Raw genomic sequence first — 16,390 nt, 5'->3', positions numbered from 1 at the left:
TGAGAACATGAAGTTACAAATTAAAATATTGAACATTAACGAAAACATGATATTACTAATCAAAATATTGTATATTAACGGGAACATGAAGTTATTGACCAAACTATTGAATATTAACGGAAACATGAAGTTATTAATTAAAAGATTGAATATATTAACGGGAAGCAATGTTAATATGTTGAAAGAAAATGTAACTAAGTTTATTGCATTGGACAATTGACATTGTGTTGTGTATTCTTTATGCAGGTCACATTTTGTTCTACTGTTGATAAAACATATTTTAAGTCGAATGATTGATCTTTTCAATTATTATTGCATACTAATAAAATAACACTTGATTATTCTTTTATATAAAAACAATAATTTCTCAACCCAATGAGCGTACCTGACCGATACCCGTGTTTGTGAAGAAAGAAACGTTGTGGTCTCACATAACCGTTTTTCTTAAATGCACCCTTAATTATATTATTCAATCTACAATAATATCAATATTATTTTCTTAATTACTTTTTATTTTTACTATTCAATTTTTTTAAATATTTTTATAACTTTTCTTCTAAATTAATTTTGTTTATTAATACATTTTATTTTTCTCATTCCAAATGCGCGAAACCAGCGGGTACCCGTGCGAACGCACGGGTATCACACTAGTTTTTTTTAAAAAACTGTATATCGTGCACATTCCAATTGTAATTTTTACGAATTTAACAAAGATCTTTTGTCTTTTATGTTGTAATTTTAATTGGTCTGTAATATCGTAGGTTGGCGGCCTCGAACCGTTTGTTGTGTATCAAGGTTGGAGAACCCTTAGTTCTCCCGATTATTAATATCTTGCTTACAAAAAAAACAATATTACTACAATCAGCATTATTGTTATTCCTACATCATACCTAACACCTACGCCATATTTATTGTACACAGATATGGTGAACAATGACGTAAATAATGAACAGTAACATGAACAGTATCGTGAACAGTGCCCACGTGAACAGTACATAAATATTACTTTTTAAAAGTAAATCAAAGTTGATTAATATAATGTAAAAAGTTGGTTAAGGAAGTAATGAAGTTAGTTAATAATCTCTTAGCTATTAAAAATAATTTTTAATAATAAAATAAAATTGGTTAATAAAATGTAGATAGTTGGTTAATGAAGTGATCAAATTGGTTAATAAACACCCATATATTAAAAATAATTTGTAATAATAAAACAAAGTTGGTTAATGAAATATAAAATATTGGTTAGTAAAACAATATATATGTTTATTTAAGGCCATTGATTAAAGATTTAAAAAAAATTGGAACGAAGGCGTTGATGTTGATAATGCACATTCAGATAAAACTTTTAAGATGTGTGCCATGTTGTTTTGCACAATCATTAATTTTCATGCATATAATAATTTGTCTAGGTACAACGTTAATGGACATAAAGTGTGTCCTATATGTGAAGTTGATACATGCTTCCATCAACTAAAGAATTGAAAAAAGATCGTTTATCTTAAGCATTATTCTGTGCCAACCAATGGCTAGGGACCCACCGCTCCGCGCCGGCCAAAGGCCTAATAACACGAGGTCCATTATCCAACCTACTTCGTTAGGCCTAAGGTACAAATACCTTCATAAAGGGTTTTCAGATACACAATATCTAATCTCCACATTCACTATCATTATCTTGAATCCTAAACTGACTTGGATATTGGAGTGCCAACCATGCAGGTATCCCTTAGGTCGAGTTTGTCGAAGATAAAAAACTCTAATTCAAGATCGACATCCCTAGTTAAAGAAGCACCGTGATCGTAATATTAAATACATGATATCACATTGTTGTACTGCTTATGAAGCTTCGCCACGTCGTAGTTTCCGTAATCCTCTATGTTTCTAGTTTTGTAACAGAATATTGGCGCATTATGTGAGAATCAACTTCCAATTCCTACAATTTCCATGACTTCATATCCAGATCTCGATGTCGATTCGCAACACCTACAAAATATTGAATCGGAGTCACCATCACCCGTCTAATCTAAATGATCTCTGCGAACCTGCTCAAGTCGTTCAATTCCTTTGTTTCCTCGTCTGCATATCTAAAAAATGGTGGTGTTAGGAAACAGACAGGGCAATTCACTTCAGGCGATCTGGTTATTCACCATCTCAACCGCCTTTCCACGAACAAGAATTGCAACTCCCTCGAAAATTTCAAAATTCAGCGTGGGAAATGAGTTTGGATCAAGTTCAAGGGTCATATCGGTCTCCAAAGAATGTTCCCGAGAAGGTCGGTCGTCAATATCACCGGCAATTAATCAGAAAAAGATATTGATGCTTTCCGCCTCAACTTGGATGGCTGTGTAGTCTACATTAAGCACGTATCGCAAGTTCATAGTTAATGGCGCCCAGGTGGCACAAGTTCGTAGTTAACGTCAGGTGTAACACCCCAAATCTACCCCGCAATTAATAGAAAAAATCAGAGTGCAAAATCTTTAAACAAACATCATGATTTGAGGTGTCACATTTATCAACTAAGAACACATCACAAATCATGCTCATGATCATAGATATATAACACATATAACGAAGGAATCATACTTCATTAAACCTTCAAACCAAATAATTCATAATATCGCAGCGGAATTCAAAGAGCAACATAAATCCAAATCACAACGTCTTTGCCAAATAGGCAATAACTATCCAACATGTCTCACAAGAGAACAACAACAAAATCCAACAAGATGTAACAACATAATCAAAACACAACGACATAAAGCAATAATCATCGCAAACGTTCCCCGAGTGCTACGTATCAGAGCATAGACACACTCACTCGAGCTATAAGGTAAATTGCTACTCCACGTCGTTACCTGCACGTTACCAATAAAGGGTAACATTCAAAAAGAAGGGGTGAGATATCAAACAGTATAAAGGAACGTATGATAATATTTATAGCGAGGAAAAGATCATACATAGTTCACCACTTCTCATCACCTAACATCTTATAACAACTTTCATCACAAAAGGCAATATCATTATCCAATTACATTGACATATTCAATACACAACTACATCATCAACATATCACAACATTCACATCATAATCAAAAACATTCAAAATGCGACTCGACTTATGCAAATGCATGTGGTACCATTTGGAGTAAAACTCTCGTCTCAAACATTGCCATTTGGGCCATCGTCGTTGCCATTTTCAAGCTAATATACGTTGCCATCTTTCAGACTAATAGTCGTTGCCATTTTCAGGCTAAAAGACACTTATGCAATGGATGCGACACAATGATGGACATCCACAAAACAAACATTTACAACACATCACAACATCGACTAAACAACATTACTTTTATAATAATTCATCACTTCACATTCATGTCGCTATGTTGTATCATCATACAACAATGTTTCACTTCACAACAACAATCACAACATCAAACGATACAATTCAAGAAAAGGTTTCAAGAATATATTCAAAGGTTTTCAAGTCATATCTATTAGAAAGACATCAATTAGAGCTTCATGGGGGTTCAAACGACACTTAAAAAGGAGTTACAGGTCAAAAGATACATCATTTCAAAGTTATAAAAGTTTTACACAGCAGGATCCGCTCAGTGTTCCTCCAGCGCGCTTAATGAAGTTCAATTTTCAACAACCCGGCTTGAAGCGCGCTAATACAGACTAAAAATAGTAAATTTCGTCAATTTTTTCAACAACCCGGCTTGAAGCACAAGAAAAAACGACGTCGACATTGGCCAAAACGACGCAACTGGAATATTTCTCCGATTCGCAACGCGCACAACCCAGAATAGGTAAGTATCGTGTATTATCACGGTCGGTGGTGGCTCAAGCCGGTCGAGTAGCCGTTCAAAAGGTTCTTCCATTTTGGTCACAACAGCTTTGAGGAAGTTAACGAAGTCGTTGGCTCGACCTTCTTCGGAGGGAATAACATTTGGAATAGTGGCGAATTGGATGTTGTTTGGCTTAGATTCGGAGCCGATGAAGCCGAGCCATTCTTCGGTGACGACGAAGGTAATGAGGATGTTGGGGTTGTTGGAGAGGAGTAATTTGCTGAGGTTCATCATTGGGTTGATGTGGCCTCTTCCTGGGTATGGAACAGCCACCACGTGGGTGGTGAAGGTTGGTTGAGAAGGATCTGGAGCTTCCATGGAAGGAGATAATGTTCAGTATTCGGAAGAGTGAAAGAGAATGATAGTGTTTATTAAGAATTTTATATACTATTTTTTTTCAATGACATGTTTTGTTGACTTTGAAATACTTTAATGTAAAAAAAGTAGCAAGTATCAAATTGGATTCATGTAGTTGTTTTTATTGTTAAAAAAATCGGACCAAACCGGCCAGTTTGACCGGGAATCGAATAGGTCATCGGTCTGGTCTGATTGTTGGATCGAATATGCTATTGAACTAGTGAAAATTGGTTAAAACTAAAAAAACCGGTGGATCGACGGTTTTAGAAAATTGGCAGTTCAAATGCATGTTTTTTTCTTCTTCACAAAACAACGTCATTTTCATGATTTTTTTATAAAATAAAAATATAATTAGAATTTATTCAAACATTATTTGGAACAATTTTCTCGGTTTGTTATTAGACCTGGTTCAAAATTTATTTAAATTTATAGTTTTTATTATAATGTTGTGAGTGATGATTATATTTATAATTTGAATGTAAAGAATAAACATGTGAAATTATGATATTTTGAAAATTCAAAATTTTGTAAGTGTTATGATATTTTTTAGAGATTGAGTCATCCAGTTTGACCGATTTTATAAATATATAGTATTGCAATAGAGACAGGTTTATTCATCCGAGTTATCCGGTTTAATCCGATCTAGTCATGCGATTCGACCAATAACCTAGTGGTTCAACCAATAAACGAATGACCCAACCAATAAACGAATGACCCAATATCTTTACAGGTTTGATGACCAGACCAATTTTTAAAACACATAAACCACCGGTTTAGTCTGGTTCGGGGTCAGTTCTAGCATCAAGTGGTTCTAACCCCCTCCCGATCGTAGTTTCAGGGGATCGAATCGTGGTCCTCCCTACCAAGTTCATCGCCAATCACCATTGAACCAACTAACGATTAGTTAGACAATTGAATTTAAAAAACTTTAAGAATTAAATGACATGAATTTATTTTTTTAAAAAAAGTTGTAAAAGTACTTAAAGAGTTTAAAGAGTTTACTTAATAAGAGAGATTTTTGAACTTATAACTTATGTCTTATAGCTTATAAGCTCAAATAACAATTTAGAACTATTTGGTAACGGTCTTGTCATCACGAGCTTTTAGCTTATTTTGCTAGTTTATAGCTTATTTTTCAGACGCTATTTTAAATAGCGTTTTAACTTATAGCTTATACCTTATCTTTTTTTCTTCCTTTTTTATCCTTATTATTTTAACAAAAACTCACTTTTATCCTTTATAATTTATTTTAATTTAAAATGAAATAATTATGTATAAATAACTTTTATGTCATTTTTCATTTATAAGTTAGTTGAACTGCTAATTTTACCAAACACTTCAATTAGCTTATCAGCTATGAGTCTTAACCATCATCTATAAGTTACAAGCTATCAGCCATCAGCCATAAGCTATAAGCTATCAGCTAACTTATCAGTCAACCGCTATTTTTACCAAACAGATCCAAAGTATATCGTGGAACTTTAAATAAATTGAAAAGTAAATTTACGATTCTATACAACATTATTACTGCAATCAGCATTGCTATACCTATATCATTCCTTACATCTACATGTATTCACTATTCACAAATACGGTGAACAATATCATGAACAGTACTCACGTGAAGAGTACATGAACATTACTTTTTAATAGTAAATAAAGTTGATTAATGTAATGTAAAAAGTTGGCACACAAAAATTTAATTTAGATTCAACGATGATCTAATAAACTTTGGCAGAGAATTTGGTGACATCAAAATTTGATTCACAAAGCAATTACCTTTCTCAAAAAAGTTCTCCAACGTGTTGCGGAGCCTTCGGCCAAAAAGACCTCGGGAAAGAAAATCTAAGGCAATTTAGTTCTCATCCTCCCTTGCCTGCGAGCCTAGGAGCAGCTTCACCTTACGTCTGCTAACCGCCATTTTAGTAGAAGGGTGTATTATTTGTTTACATCCATTGGTTTGTAAAGTCAAATGAAGAGTAATCAGACTAATCGAACGTTTTGGCTGGTACAACCACTCTATTGTCCACTTCTAATAAACGTGATTGACCCAATTCTAGATCATCTTCTGGAATCGTATAACTGTCAAAAGTGAGTTACTGTTCATCGGAATTGTTATAGTTTGAATACTCATAAGTCTAATACCATTGATGTCCAATAGCTTTGATAGTCATGGCTTCCATATGGATTTTTTACGGCAATGATTAAGTATTTTGATTACGAAGAACTCAACGGGACCCCGGGTATATGTATCCATCGATGTATGAATTCATTATCCTAAAACACTTTGATATCAGATGTCGACATCCTTATGCATTCCGTATTAAATAAATCAATTGGAAATATCCGCATTCTTACTAGGTTAAATGTAAAACATATAAGGCTTCTCGAAAGAATTTTTAGACTTGTAATCCATGGAGAAGTATTTCGGGATTCGTTGGACACCTATTTATGTGCATTCTCAATAATTTTGAGTAACACAACCCCTATTTTAAGTTGAACTTACATGTATCATTCTAGATATAGAGCATTCTTCTATAACAAAAGTCATTGGCTTATTCCTCCCTTTTGATATGGCAAACCACAAGTTGTGAGTCTGTTCCTAACTTAATTCCTTCTGCGCCTGTCTTAGATACTAGAGTGAGGTTGACGACAAAGAGATTGTTTGCTAATATTAATTCCGCAAAGAATGATATATGGTATTAAAATGAATGAAAATGTGATGGACAAATTTGCCATGTATCTGGTTCTTTTGCAATGGAAGAAAACTTACTCATTGTTTATAGATTTTGGCCACGAGCCATGAATCCTTGGGCTTGGACTTGCCACCGGTGGAATGAACCCCTTTGGTAATTTGGGTACTAACTATGCTTCATGACACGTTCTTCTCATAATTTACAACCTATCTCATAATTTACCTGTATGGTTAGCACTCTAACACCTAAGTCAGTTTAGGGTTCAAGATAATGTTTCATGGCATGTTCTTCTCTAACACCGTAGTTCGATTGGATGCGTTTTCTAACACGCATAATTGCTATTTAAAGGTCACTTTCCAACTTTTTAAGGGTTCTAAATTTTAGAGAGAAAGTGACGGTTAGGGATATTCAAGGAAAAATTTTGAAGCATCTTGGAGTCATTGGAGAGAAATTCTTTCATAGATTTTGATGATGAGACTTATCAACTTATGGTATTCATTAGTTTATTAACGAGTAGTTAAATTTCTCTAAATTAGATCTTTTTGATATGAACTATATTATTACTCTGTTAGATCATACGGTTGTTTGAGATTTATTCGACACTTTTCTTATTATTATCTTATTTATATTTAATATATTTTATAAATTTACTTGTGCGATCTAATTAATTACCATATAAAATTATTTATTCACCCGTCTTATCATACATTTCAATGCACCACTGGAATAATTTATTTCAATAACAATAAATAACAAACAAACAAGAATATTAATAAGCATGGACATTTGAATCCAATAAACTACACATCAAAATATTATTGAGATAGAGACTTCACTGCAGGAAGTGGTCCTTTAAGCATGTGGGGAGTGCATTACTATATCACCTATGAATGCTTTCAAATCAATGTCTGCTGAGCCACCATCTCCAATTGCATCACAACATACCTTTTTAAGCTTTCTACTTCTTTCCCTAATACCCTTTGTAAGCTCACTATCCAAATCCATAAATTCACATACTAATTTTACGATTTCACTTTTCTTTACCAAAACATTTTCCTTAACATTTTCTTTAACTCTCAATCCAACTTTCCAATCCTCTACTATCATCTTACTATTAAATGGTTGGTCAAAAACAATTGGAAAAGTCAAAAACGGTACTCCAGATATAACACTTTCCTTAGTAGAATTCCAACCACAATGTGACCAAAATCCACCAATAGAAGAATGTGACAACACTCTCAATTGGTCACACCATTCCAAAACCAATCCCATGTTTCCACAAATTTGTTTCAACCTTGAAGCTTCATTACGCGCTATCCACAAAAATCGGATATTGCTTTCACATAAAGCACTTGCAATTTCATCAATTTGTTCACTTGAAGCTGAAAAAAAACTTCCCTGTGCTATGTAAAGAACAGAACCAATTGGTTGTGAATCTAGCCATTCAAAGTAGCTATTGTCAGTGTAAAGTTTGGGATTATATTTAAGGCTAATGTATGGTATGGTATGACCAATTGTGTAAATTGGTATGGACAATTTTGATTTTAAGGTATCAATTGCTTGAGATTCTAGCTCATAAATTGAAGTGAATAGAAGACACTGTGCTTTGTGAAACCACTCAAAACCTTTCAAAAGCATCTGCTTCATTCGTTTATTTTGAAAAGATGGTAATTCCGCTAAGCGCGTTGAGGAAACTCCAGGAATATAATTTACACGTTCATCGCCTTTTTCTGTATTAAATATAAATAAAGTAAACATAGAGAACTAACATATATCATCAACAAATTTAAGAATATGGTTACCTGAAAATTTCAAAAGAGAGTGACCATTTTGTTCCAAAAGATGTTGGTGCAAGAAAATAGAAAAAATAGATGCAGACGTTGGCCAAAATGATGCTACCGGTATATTCTTTCGGTTTCCAACTCCAACAACCCAATACAAGATAGTATCATGCACAATGATTGAAGGAGGGTGTTCAAGTAGGTTGAGTAGCTCATCAAACGGTTCCTCCATCTTTGTCATGACAGCTTCTATGAAGGCAGGATGGTCGCGGCTGCGAGTGAGTTCAGAGGGAATAACGTTAGGGATAGAACGGAAGATTATGTTGTCGGGTTTTGGTTCGGAGGAGATGAAGCTTAACCATTCTTCGGTGACAACGAAGGTCACGAGGATATTGTTGTTGTTGGAGGCAAGGAGCTTGCATAGGTTCATCATGGGATTGATGTGGCCTCGTGCAGGATAAGGCATAGCAACAACGTGGTTGAAGGAAGTAGCCATTGAAGTTTTAGAAGAGGAATGGCTGTGAGGTTTGATACTTCCTGGGTACGGTTAAGCTACCACGTGAGTGGTGATGGTTGGTTGAGAAGGATCTGGAGGTTCCAAAGATGGAGATAATGTTTTGTACTTTTGGGAGAGTGAAAGAAGATGGAATGAATCAATACATTTGTTAAGTATTTCAATGAAAGTGTTTTATTGACTTCGAAGATACTTCGTCTGGTAAGTTAATGTTAAATGGGTTTGTATCCAATCAATTCTCTTTTTCTCATCTTCTTTCATTTTTCTCTTTTTTTTTTTTTTCACAAAATTCTTTATGAATATATTATTAGTAAACTTAAAAATTTATCAAGTGTAAACTTGAATTAACAATAATAAAAAATTAAAGTTAAAGTGTTTTTTATTAGAAATTTGATAATGGATACTTTTAATTTTAGAAAAATTAAATAAATGTGAACCACAAATAAAAAATTAATTATTATTATTATGTTGACTTTTCTATGTGTGTTATAAGAGAAATTCTTGCATGTAAACCACCCTAAATTCATTTCTTAAGAACAATCAATACGAAAAAAGCAATTTTTAATTGTATTTTAATTTTAATTTTGTTTTTAATTAGATTCATGAGGTGGTTGAGATTATGAAGGAGAGAGACAACTCTTAATTTATTTTTAAATTAATTAAAATTTTATGATTGGTTGCGTGTAAAGCAATTTCTTATGTCCGTGTTCACTTAAGAATTTTCCGTGTTATAAATGGTTTTTTTTTTGTGTAAGCAAGATATAATATAAGGAGAACTAAGGGTTCTCAAAACCTGTTACACAAGAGAACGAGATATAACTCGACAAAAGAAATTACAGACCAATTGAACCTGCGATAGAAAAAACAACGGTTCCTTACAAAAATCGTAGAAATTGCAATTGGGATGAGTAATCTCCCCCGTGAAAGACCATCTCCACACCAACTCCTTAATAGACCAAACCGTATTAAGAACGCTCCATGAATCTTTTCGAAAAATAATAGAATTTTTTTTTTGAATAACAAGTTATTTAAAAAAAATTTCAGAAATAACCATGTTTTCAAAAAAATTCCCCAAATGTCACTTTTTTGCTACCTGCACCACGTTGTCGCCAGGGGGGTGGCGACAACACTGAGCCCAATACGTTGTCGCCAGTGGGCCTGGCGCCTGCTTTCAAAATTTAGGTGTTGTCGCCACCCCCCCTGGCGACAACACCCCCCCTTTTTTTTTTTCTTTTTTTTTTCTTTAACATATTTTCTCTTAAATTTTTTTATATTATATTTTTCAAATATTCTTTCAACAATATTTTTTTATATAATTTTTTCGGTAATTTTTTTTCCATGGTAATATTTTTTCGGTAATTTTTTTCTTTCAACATTAATGTTTTTGGTAATATTTTCTCTTAAATGTTTGTAAATATTATTGGTTCCAAATATTTTTTCCATGGTAATATTTGGTAATTTCTTTCAATATGTCTCCTGAATCCATTATTTTTTTTGGTCATGTTTGTTGTGTTGTAACCCATAAAATTTATGAAAAAAAATTCATTTCATTGAAAAAGAAAATTACAAATATCATCGAAACTAAAAACTATGTTGTGGAGCTAGATCCACGATTGGGACATTTGGTCCTATTATGTCCTACCTCATGACATATACTACACTTCCTCTGCATTTTTTTAGTTACGTCCATCTCGGTTCTAATACGCCTGCTGTTTGGTCGACCGCTTTTATTCCGACGCATTAAATCGTTATGCCAAACTGTTTCCCCCTCGTACACAGGCCAATATGCTTCCATTGCTACCACCGGAAAGTAATTGTCGTATACGTTGAGCAACGTTGATACCTTGTAAATTTCTGATACCAAAGATAATGCATCAAAGTGAGTATGTGAACATGCTGCAAGGACATGGGAGCAAGGCATGCGATATGCTTGAAATTGGCCACAGTCGCACCAACGATCTGGGATATTGACGCGATACTGTGACTGGAGCAGTGACAAGTTTCTGGGATAACGTGGAATACGACATTGAGTGCTTTCAAATGATGCATGGACCCAATGACATTGTTTTAACCGTAGTAATTTCTTAGATGTTTTAGTTTCTGTGTTGGTTATTGTCAATGTACCTTTTTAATTAATGAATGAATTAATGTTTTCCATAATATATATATCGTCCCCACCACAGACATGACAAGACAAGACACTGCAGGGAATCTCGTCCCCACCACAGACATGACAAGACAAGACACTGCAGGGAATCTCGTCCCCACCACAGACATGACAAGACAAGACACTGTAGGGAATCTCGTCCCCACCACAGACATGACAAGACAAGACACTGCAGGGAATCTCGTCCTCACCTATGCATTTTGGCTATAAATATGTTCCCAAACTTGTTCATTTTCTTCATCACCTCTTATACTTTCATCAGAGCAACTTATCATCAGAAAAACTTTGTGTTTCATCATCAACAAACATGTCTCTCCTAACTATGGGTCAAGAGCATCGAGGAACCCTCGCAAACATTGCCGATTATGTAAGTTTGAGTAAACACTTAATTTTTTTTACTTAAATTTACTAATTTCAAATACTTATGGGTAATGTTTTTTTTATAGGATATCACGAGATTTAGGACCCGTGCTGGTAAGATGAATGCTCCTGACCCTTTGATTGTGGACTACGTTAAACGTGCGGGATTTGGTGAGGTAATGAACTTAACACATACCTCAGTTGATATGAAGTTTATATTAGCATTGTGTGAGCGTTGGAGGCCTGAGACTCATACTTTTCACCTTCCAATGGGTGAATGTACCGTCACTCTAGGGACGTGTACATGTTATTGGGTCTCAAAACAAATGGAAAGACAGTGTATGGAAATGTCCAACAACCAAACGCTCTATGCGTCGAATTGTTGGATGTGGATTTAATAGAGGGTGAGGGGCGACAAAGGGGTAGGGGCCAAGGTATAAAGCTTGCTGGCCTTCAACTAGCTTATGGGGGCCTTCAATTGAATGAGTTTTCTGACGAAGAAAGTAAACTACAGAAAACTAGGATGTATATTATGTTGTTATTTGGTAGGTTTCTATTTCCCGAAGGCACGGGAAATAGTGTTAATTTTATGTACTTGTGTTTACTTGGGGACATTGATGCAATAAAGACATATAGTTGGGGTTCGGCTGTGTTGGCATACCTCTATAGTTCCTTGTGCAAATGTGCAAAAAAGAATAGTTGTACATTTAGTGGATGTGCATTCTTGCTACAAGCATGGGCATGGTGGAGAATGCCGGTATTGGCCCCTGCAAATCCAAACAGTTACGCCTTCCCTTACGCTTCAAGGTAACTTTTGGATCTTATTTTAATTAGTGCATTTTATTCTATTATTATTTGTAACTATATTGATTTTTATCTTTTAATGTGTTTAGGTTTAATACAATCGGGTTGGATTACACCAATACGCCTGTATCCAAAATCATTTTCTACCGCCAACTATTAGATCGACTTGGACCCCAAGATGTAATACCACTAAAAATGTCCATTTTCTAAATATATTTTTAAAATTAACTATCTTCTATATTTTGAAATTAATATTATTTGCTTTGCAGTTTATTTGGCGACCTTACTTGGAATTGGACCACGTACCCGACCTTGACGAGGCAGCTATTTGGACAGCAAAATCACCCATCATACGGTTCACCACTGTGGAGATGCACCAAAGTGACCGTGTGAAGCTCCAATTCGACATGCATCAAGGTATCCCTGACCCACCTGAGCCTGACTGTTTGGGACGTTGGCATCTGGCGAAGGTTAGCGAACAGTGGAACGTAGAAAATTACAAGACGTTTGCTATAGATCAGCGTAAAATATGGGCTCGTCGTTCCAAAACTGTTCTAGAATTTCCTGTGGCGCCGGGAGAAATGAAGCCAACTGTTCAATATGTCAACTGGTACAGATCGGTCACAAATCCTGAAATGATTGTGTCTGCCCCTTTCTATTTAGCTGACCCGCGAGCACAACCTCCATATTTTGGAGGACAACAACAACCACCACCAAATTACCAACAACAACAACAACCACCACCAAATTACCAACAACAGCATTACCCACGACAACACCAACAACAACAACAAAGTTACCACCAACAACCAATCCAACCACAAACACCTTTTTACCAACAACATTCTCAACAATACCACCAGTTTTTTCCATCCCAAACTCAACCACAAAATCAAGAATTCCATGTAGGGAGCTCTTCCAGATCACATTTCCAAGAATTCCATGCTGGGAGCTCTTCAAGATCACCACCAATAACCCCCGACATGGGCATAGAAGAAGAATACCCGCAATACACCACATTCGACCAACCAACATCACAGTACCCCAACCAACCATTTGACCTCAACACACCACCACAACCATTGTATTTTAACCAAACCGAATCCACCACCAACTACCAAAACTTCCAGGCCGCACCCACTAGGAGAAATTTCAACCCACCTAGACAAAGCTTTGACAGCGCCGCGGGCACCCGCCTATCCTATGGAGGGAATTCTAGAGGTCAAGGACGGCCCACAGATTTTGAAGACCCATATTTCATTGAGGGGTCGTCGACTCAAGCACAAGACGAACCAAATAGAGGGGGGCGTCGTCGCAGGAATAGGGGGGCATTACCAACTCGTGACCCTTCTACACGACCTATTAGACAACCTGAATGTGGATCGTACCATGGTCCACGTGGCGCTCAATAGGAATTATATTTGTATCGTTAATGTATTTTGTAATGTTTTTAATTTTAATGTATTTGTATCGTTAATGTATTTTGTAATGTTTTTAATTTTAATGTATTTGTATCGTTAATGTATCGTTATTGTATTTTAATATATAATTATTTTTAACGAATGTCCAACTTTCAAAATAATGAATCCACCACCAACTTCCAAAAATAATTTTAAAAAGATAGATAAAAAAAACAATATAAAAAAATTATAGAAAAATTGTAGTTAAAAAAAAATACTATAAAAAATTAAATGATAAAAGATTGCTAAAGAAAAAAATAACATAAAAAAAATGAAAAAGTTAATGTATCGTTATTGTATTTTAATATATAATTATTTTTAACGAATGTCTAACTTTCAAAATAATGAATCCACCACCAACTTCCAAAAATAATTTTAAAAAGATAGATAAAAAAAACAATATAAAAAAATTATGGAAAAATTGTAGTTAAAAAAAAAATACTATAAAAAATTAAATGATAAAAGATTGCTAAAGAAAAAAATCACAAAAAAAAAATGAAAAAAAAAAATAAGGGGGGGTGTTGTCGCCAAGGGGGGTGGCGACAACACCTAATTTTTGAAAGCAGGCGCCAGGCCCACTGGCGACAACGTTATGGGCTCAGTGTTGTCGCCACCCCCCCCTGGCGACAACGTGGTGTAAATAGCAAAAAGTTGACATTTTGGTAATTTTTTTGAAAACATGGTTATTTTTGATTTTTTTTTTAAAAAACTTGTTATTCAAAAAAAAAAAATCAAAATAATACCGTTTCTAACAATCCAAATGCTCCACGTTATAGCCAACCAAATGCAACTAAGTCTCCCCTCCTTCATTTTCATGTTTTTACAATATATGTACCAAAGCATGAAACTCCCCTTTGGGTCTTCCCGTTACATCCGACATATCAATCCACTCCGCTATATCCCTCCAAATTAACTTAACAATATAACACTTGAAAAAAAGATGTTCCAAAGTTTCATGAGCAGAATTGCAAAAAGCACACTTAACCAAATCATACATCTAATCTTCAAAATATCCTTTGTTGGTAACTTGTTGTTTAAAAGTCTCCAGCCGAACGCTTTAGTCTTGAACGTCATTGTGCAAATTGTTCGAACCAAAAGGATACCAAAAACCAGCATAGAAATTATAGCAGGATTTAACAGAAAATCCGACATCGTTACCTAACTCCCAAACAAGAAAATCGCGCCCCGAATGGCTGCAACTGGCAGCAGCAATAGACGCGTTCAGCTGCTGCAAAACAGAAGCCGAAACATCACTCGATTGGCTGGATCCGGTAGCAGCAGCCGGCACCTGCAGCAGCGGCGTGACAGCAAGCAGAGCAGAGCTCCCAGCAACTGTTTCGGCGATTCTAAAATTCCCCCATTGCCATAAACCATCTCTCCACCCTCCCATACTAGCAACCGAAACATTCTTTAGAAGAGACATCTCAAAGAGTGAGGGAAAATCATCTTTTAAAGATGAATCAAGAAGCCATTTAGAATTCCAAAAGGAGGTATTGAATCCTTTTCTAACCTTGAATTTGCAATTGTTGGTTATGGCATCCTTAGATGGTTCCTTCCTTAAAGATAAAATATCTTTCCACCATATAGATTGAGAAGAGCTATTCGGAACAAAATCTCCACCATTGGTAATTTGCAAACAAATGTCACCATACCTAGCACAAAAGAGATTGTACAAAATTGAGTCTGATCCTTGAAGGATCCTCCATCTCCATTTGTCGAGGAGAGCAAAATTAAAATCATCAATCTTTTTAACACCTAATCCTCCCTTTTCAATTGGTAAGCAAATTTCATTCCACCCCACCCAATGGATCTTTCTTCTCTCCTACGAGCCTCCCCACAAAAATCTACTTTGGAGTTTAAAAATCTCTTTAACAATCTTCACCGGCATCCTAAAGAAAGACACCGTGAAAATGGAAAGAGAGAAAAGAATAGACTTAATGAGAGTAATCCTCCCTCCAAAGTTGAGAAATCTATTTTTCCAACTCAAAAGACGCTTCTTGAGTTTCTCCAAAAGCGGATTCCAAGTCGAAATCCTCCTAGGATTCGATCCAACGCGGATGCCTAGAAAAGAAAAAACTTTTCCTTCCACCTTACAAGCCAAAAGTGAAGAAGCCGCTTCTAGTAGATTGTTAGTGACATTGATTCCTACCAATTTACTTTTGTGATAATTGATACCGAGACCGGAAACCAATTCGAATGCCTTCAAAATCGTCTTAATGGCCCATACTTGCTTCCAATTACCTTCCCCAATCAATAAAGTATCATCCGCGAATTGAAGAATGTCGACCTCACATTTTCCATTAATGTTAAATCCTTCGTAATCTCCTATGGCAATTACTTTCTTAACTAACGCCGTGAGCCCTTCCGCCACTAAGACAAAAAGAAACGGAGAAAGAGGATCTCCTT

The 16,390-nt window shown here is 35.3% G+C and overlaps 3 protein-coding genes across 3 annotated transcripts in view; all 3 read right to left on the bottom strand.

The window, feature by feature from the left end:
• Positions 1 to 3,665: 3,665 nt before the first annotated feature.
• Positions 3,666 to 4,275, bottom strand: LOC131619313 (UDP-glycosyltransferase 87A1-like). Its single transcript, XM_058890422.1, has one exon. It carries the CDS (start codon positions 4,161 to 4,163, stop codon positions 3,666 to 3,668), a length of 498 nt encoding a protein of 165 aa, XP_058746405.1. The 5' UTR covers positions 4,164 to 4,275.
• Positions 4,276 to 7,602: 3,327 nt separating this feature from the next.
• On the bottom strand, positions 7,603 to 9,383 carry LOC131620780 (UDP-glycosyltransferase 87A1-like). The gene is made up of 2 exons (XM_058891938.1): positions 8,701 to 9,383; positions 7,603 to 8,628 (listed from the first exon to the last, which is right to left on the bottom strand). Exons 1-2 carry the CDS (start codon positions 9,173 to 9,175, stop codon positions 7,751 to 7,753), a joined length of 1,353 nt encoding a protein of 450 aa, XP_058747921.1. The 5' UTR covers positions 9,176 to 9,383; the 3' UTR covers positions 7,603 to 7,750.
• Positions 7,603 to 16,390, bottom strand: part of LOC131619310 (UDP-glycosyltransferase 87A1-like) — a 42,080-nt gene continuing 33,292 nt past the window's right edge. Inside the window, exon 3 of the mRNA XM_058890420.1 lies at positions 7,603 to 7,748. The gene's annotated coding sequence lies outside the window, so the exon portion shown is untranslated. The remainder of the gene's footprint in view (positions 7,749 to 16,390) is intronic.

The sequence above is a fragment of the Vicia villosa genome, linkage group LG7 (assembly GCF_029867415.1).
Source record: "Vicia villosa cultivar HV-30 ecotype Madison, WI linkage group LG7, Vvil1.0, whole genome shotgun sequence".
Taxonomy (NCBI): domain Eukaryota; kingdom Viridiplantae; phylum Streptophyta; class Magnoliopsida; order Fabales; family Fabaceae; genus Vicia; species Vicia villosa.
Note: the sequence above shows the minus strand (reverse complement) of the source record. Positions and strands in the feature narration are given on the sequence as shown.